General features: G+C 49.8%; 1 protein-coding gene across 3 annotated transcripts in view; it reads right to left on the reverse strand.

Moving 5' to 3' along the window:
- The window catches only part of Vgll4 (vestigial like family member 4), a 109,343-nt gene that overhangs the window by 56,471 nt on the left and 47,407 nt on the right, over positions 1-5,465 (reverse strand). Inside the window, exon 1 of one of the 3 annotated variants that reach the window (XM_021191672.2) lies at positions 4,361-4,856. The exons of the other annotated variants lie outside the window; for them this stretch is intronic. Within the exon in view, the coding sequence (XP_021047331.1) occupies positions 4,361-4,442 (82 nt within the window). The 5' untranslated portion in view covers positions 4,443-4,856. Of the gene's footprint in view, positions 1-4,360; positions 4,857-5,465 lie in introns of those variants that run through there. 3 annotated transcript variants of the gene reach the window in all.

Below are 5,465 nucleotides of genomic sequence, written 5' to 3' on the forward strand. Positions count from 1 at the left end.
CACTCACCTGGGCTTTTATCAATCCCCTCCCATTCTCTCTCTCTCTCTCTCTCTCTCTCTCTCTCTCTCTCTCTCTCTCTCTCTCTCTCTCCACACACACACACACACACACACACACACACACACACACCTGTAAAATGCTACAGTTGAATGAATTTCCACAGTAAAATGGTCACAGATATACCACCGGGGAATGCGCCTGGATCAAGACCATGTCACTTGATCTGTGGGTAGGGCTGGAGACCAGCCCTGGGACTTTTGTGGCCTGGCTCTTGTGACCTCTTCACTCAACAGCATTGGAGGCTCCCAAGCCTCCTCAGACAAAGAATAACGAAGCTGGGCCTCCATCAACCTGTTGCTGGTGGACTGGCAAGAAACCAAAGAGCCCCGTGCCCAGACTTGTAGGGCCTCAGTCTGCTGGGCTCAAGTGCGTCCGTCTGTTCCCTTCCAGTCTGGGAAGATGGATCTGAGTGCAGCCCGCGGTGACACAGTGTAATTATGTTCTAAAACAGCCAATGGTTCTAAACCCCGAGGAGCTCTCCACACTGTCTCTGGCGCTTCGAGCCCATCACAATACGCACTTCATCCCTACTTTCTCCCAAGACAAATCACACTATTAAGTTAAAAGGAGAGAATTCTTCTACCAAATTACACACTAATGGCTCTTAACCCATAATTGAAGAATCACTAACAGCAGTTTACAGCCACAGCCAACCGTGAGCATTTATTAGCATCTAAGTTTTCAGAACTTAGTAATTATGTAAATATGGCTGTCCGCCATCTTGAAACATCCCACACACCTCTGCTTCCTGAAGGACTCACTCTTGGGACCTGGCCTTTCCTTCCTCCTCCAACCCCATCCCACCCCTAGTGTCTACAGTGGCAGGGAGAGAAAGTTCTAGAAGGCTGGTCATCTGCAGCTGGTATCACTACTCTTCCTTGGACATCAAACACGCCTCAGAACCCAGACCAGCCGGCATCAGGACAATACGCTGCGAGCTGTGTGTGGCCTGCCCCCTCCCTTCCTCCGGCATCACGTCCTCAGGATGTGAACAGAGGAGACACAGTAACTCTGGAAAGGTCAGGATGGGAAGAAGAGGCCTAGAGATGGTGAAATTCCTTGGGCTCCAACCTCAGCTCAGCCCTGCAACAAACTTTAAATCCCTCTGAACAGAGAGAGGCTCTGGGCCTCAGGTTTCATTAGCAAAATAGGCGAAGGTATGAAGTGATGTCTGAGGGCCGGCTTGGCTCTGTGGTGACCTAGTTAATTAGAGAAAAACGTAACAGTTTATAATTAAAGACTGCATTATACAGCAGTGACCACAGCCCGGGGGGGGGGGGGAGGCCTGCAGACCTTTTACCACTTCCTGGAGCCCAAGAAGGCCCAAGAAGCTACGCCTTGGGGTTGTGCCAGTCACCAAGGCAGCAGCTCTGCCCTCATGAGGCTTCTGAGGTACACTTGCTCGCTCGCTTACCAGCTCGTGAGTTCAAAGGGGAAAGGAAAGGGAGGGCTGGCTGGGGCTGCCCTATGCCTTTTTTATGGACAGAGGCAAAAGCGCGCTTCTGTAGGTTCCATGGGATCAGTCGGAAGGGTAAGGCAGGATGTAGTGGTTAGCTGTGGGGCATGGTGGTAAGAGGCCAGGAGGTTCCTGAGCTTATTCACCAACACAAGCAAGTCTACTAAATCACTTGTCATTAGCATAGAAACTGGTTCTCACGAGTTAGACAGATCTTCTGTTTCAACACCACCGCGCTGGGGTGTCTGCTCCCCTCTATTGGCCTTCCAATCCTCCTCCGAGGTGACTATGGGGGCAGGCACCAGGATGGGGCTGCTGTGCAGGGAACAGCCCCAACCATTTAGAACAGGTCTGGGTACCATGGGGCTCTTCTGTGGGAGAAAGTGGATTTAGCAGAAGATAATTTAGGCTCTGACCCGAGACCTCGAGGAGGGCAGGCAACCCAGAGTGGATTCAAAAGTAAGATGCAGGGGTCCTTGTGTGCTGCAGGGTAGGTGGCTGGCCCATCCTCGTGGCGGCTGGCCACTGAGAGAAGGAAGGCGGCGAGGACACAGTTGCCCTGACACAACCAGGGTTGTCATTGCACCAACCCGGGCAAGCAAAGCTTGCCACCTACACCTTCACTTCTAAAGCCAACAGGGCAAATGCTGAGTCTGTCCCCTGTTAACAGGCAAGAGACTGGCCTGTGCCCCGGATGAAATCAAATGCCACCTAAACCCCCCCCCCCCCAGTCCACATGTGTTCTACACCACTGCCCTGGCACGCCGGAGGGCTGGCATGTTCAATGCAAACAAACACAGTGCACCTCATTTAAACTGTACCAACTTCTCCTTTGCTTGCTTTGTTTGTTTGTTTGTTTGTTTGTTAGTTTGTTTGTTTGAGACTCGCTGTCTATAGAGTCCTGGCTGTCCTGGAACTCACTATAGACTGGCCTGGAGTGTGGACTGGCTGGCCTGGAACTCACAGAGATCCACCTGCCTCTGCCTCCTCTGGGCTGGGATTAAAGGCGTGTGCCTCCAGGCTTAGCTGTGCTCGAACGGTTTACAGGAGAGAACACTATGTATGATTGGTACCCATCCTTCCACACGGCCCTGGCAGTGGAGACCAGATGTGTATGGTGTTTACAGCAAGGAAACCAGAGGACATAAACAACCGGCTCTGAGTACTACTCAGGTTTTGCTGTGCTTTTCTTCATTTCCTGTGTATTCATTTTGGTGTTAGAATAATATTACCTTTCATAATAAGGAAAACAGGAGCAGATGTTTAAGCTAAACAGATGATAGCCTGGGATCCCATGCATCCACGCAGCTCTCAGCTTCTAGGTCTGCTCTTCCAAACAGCGATGGAAACAAGACAGCTAACTGTTGGCATTTATGTTTTCTGTGGAACCACACACCCACCTGGGGGAGCTGCAGAACTTCCTCCCAGGACACAAGGAAGAAACCACTATGCTAGCAGCCTCTGCGCCTCACCGGGGCCAGCCAGGCACTGTTTTGTTTTTTAAAGAGCATTTGTTGACAAAGAAATCACATTAAAAGTTTTGAGCTTTCAATGTGGAATTTTGTTTTTTGTTTTTGTTTTTTAAAGATAATACGTGAATCCCACCAGAAATCACATCTGGTGACTTCTGGAGAACCCAACCTTTGAGATGAGAGGGTTTGGAAGCTGAGATGCCCCTTAGATGTAGAGGAAATTTGTCAAAGTAAAGTGAGATCTTATTTTTCTAAAAAGCAAAACAACAACAAAACCCCTTTAAATGAGATTCTCCTCACAGAGTTACTTTTAAAGCAGGCTTGAGAGAGAAAAGGTATGTTTTCAACTACTTAAGAAGCAGATCTGAAACTTTCACATGAACACAATCGGCTCTGCTCCCTCTTTTAACTTCTGTTCAAGAAAAAGCAGACAACACACTAGGCTTTCTAGGGGAGAAACCCCAGAGCCTGCTGCCCACAGCAGGAAGGCACCAGGAAAAGACTCCCAGGCAGCTCCAGGTCTCCCGCTGCCCGGCCAGTACCACAACTCAGCCCCATTACTCTGGTCTCAAATCGCACGTAGGTAAGATTCCAAAAGATGGGATTGGGGTTTTCTCCAGAGAAGCTTAAAATACTACAGGGAGTGCCCAGGGGAAGGGGAGGTGATGGGCAAATCTACGGGTGGGGGGCATTTTCCACTTTCTTCAGCCTTCTGGCTGCTTATGGTGTAATTGCCAGGGGCTGGGGTTGGAGGGAGCCTGTCTCACTGTCAGTTCTCTGCACAGGAAATGGGGCGGCAGACAAAGAGCCCGGCCTGGGCTCTCTGACACCAGGCCCTGCCAGTCCCACAAACCTCACAGGAGAAAAACCTCGATGTCTGATGTCTGAGACAATGGCTCAGGAAAACAAGAACTTACTGTGGCTTTCTGTTGTTGTTCCCCCACCCCATGAAATTCAGAGCAAGGGTCCACACGGAACACTGTACACAGTGATATGTTTAAAAATAAGTCCCAAGGCCCCTCCCCTCTACTCCAGCACCACATGTTTAACTTCTCCTTACTTCTGTAAATTCCTACTTATGCATAAAGCGCCAACAAAATCAAAAGAGAAAAATCACTTATAATGCCACGATCTTCCCAGACCTTGTAGCACATCGCAAGTAAACTTTTAACAGCGTGTCTCTTCCAGCCCTCCCCGGCTGCCACCCTCCTGCTGGGCAAAAGCTAACTGTCCTGACACAGTACACAACTCTCTTTCCACTCTCTCCACCATCACAAGAAAAACAAGAAAATGTTCATAAGCCAGTCAGAGCCCCCCCTCCAAAGGAGGAGTGGCGTCACAAATGCAGAGAGTACATTCTAGAACATCTACCTTCGTAGCACAGCACGCCGATATTGTTGTTCATCTTGTCCAGGTACTGGTAGTTCAACAGGTCCATCTTCATAAACAGCATTTATCTGTCCGGCTAGCAAAGAAAAACAGTTCTTTGCTTTCACCCCCAAAGAGAAAGTTTCAAAATTCAGTCTTGGCCGAGTAGCTGCAGGCTCTCCTAAAACTTCAGGAAGACAGAGGCCCAGCCTCACGAGATCAAAACAAAGTATGTAAAAGGTTTTCAAAAAATCACACACACACACACACACCAGACTCAAACAAAACCCATCAAGGGCTTGTGGAAGGAGTCTGATTGTGTCTTCTAGTCGACTTTAAAAAATCATTTCAGAAGCCTTCTCAAGCCTGTCTTGGGGGTTTAAAAAGAAAGCAGTAAAAAAGAAAAACACAAAGCACGTTTCTCAGGACAAAGGCACTCTCCCTCCCAGCCCGCTGCAAGCTGACTGCACTGACATGCGGGCTATGCCTGGTATGACTCGTATGTAAACCAGCTTCCTCTGCTTTTGGGGGGGGGGGGGTTGCTGTGAGCATGCTCACTGGAGCCTCGGCACAGGCTCCAGCTCAGGCTCCGGGGCGCTGCAGAGTTAGCAGGAAGCAGAAAGAGGCGGGGGCAGTGAGGTGCAGGGGGTGAGGACAGGCTTTCCTCTCCAGAGGCAGAGGCCGCTGAGGAAGAAACCCCAGCAAGTTTTGGGGTGTTTTGTTTTGGGGGGGGAGGAGGCTAAGTACAAAGTTTAAGAAAGAAAATCTGCTGTGGAAGCAAAGTACAGGGAATGTAACTCTCGGTGACTTCCTTCCAAAGGCTGGCAATCCAGGGCTTCCACCGGGGTGTGCTCCGCTCCGTACAAGGTTTCTTTGTTTCTTTGTAAGATGGGTTTATTACGTCCAGGGACACAGCGAGTGTTTACATTTTCAAAGTCAGTGTTACACGTAACTTCCTTCCTGAGCTCTGTAGCTGTACAGATGGGCAGGACACCAGAGGCAAATCCGTCCACGGAAGAGTAAACTGTGACCCGGGGACAAGTGAGTGGCCTACAGATCTCTCTCTCTCTCTCTCTCTCTCTCTCTCTCTCTCTCTCTCTCTCTCTCT

This window comes from Mus pahari, chromosome 2 (genome assembly GCF_900095145.1).
Source record: "Mus pahari chromosome 2, PAHARI_EIJ_v1.1, whole genome shotgun sequence".
Classification (NCBI taxonomy): domain Eukaryota; kingdom Metazoa; phylum Chordata; class Mammalia; order Rodentia; family Muridae; genus Mus; species Mus pahari.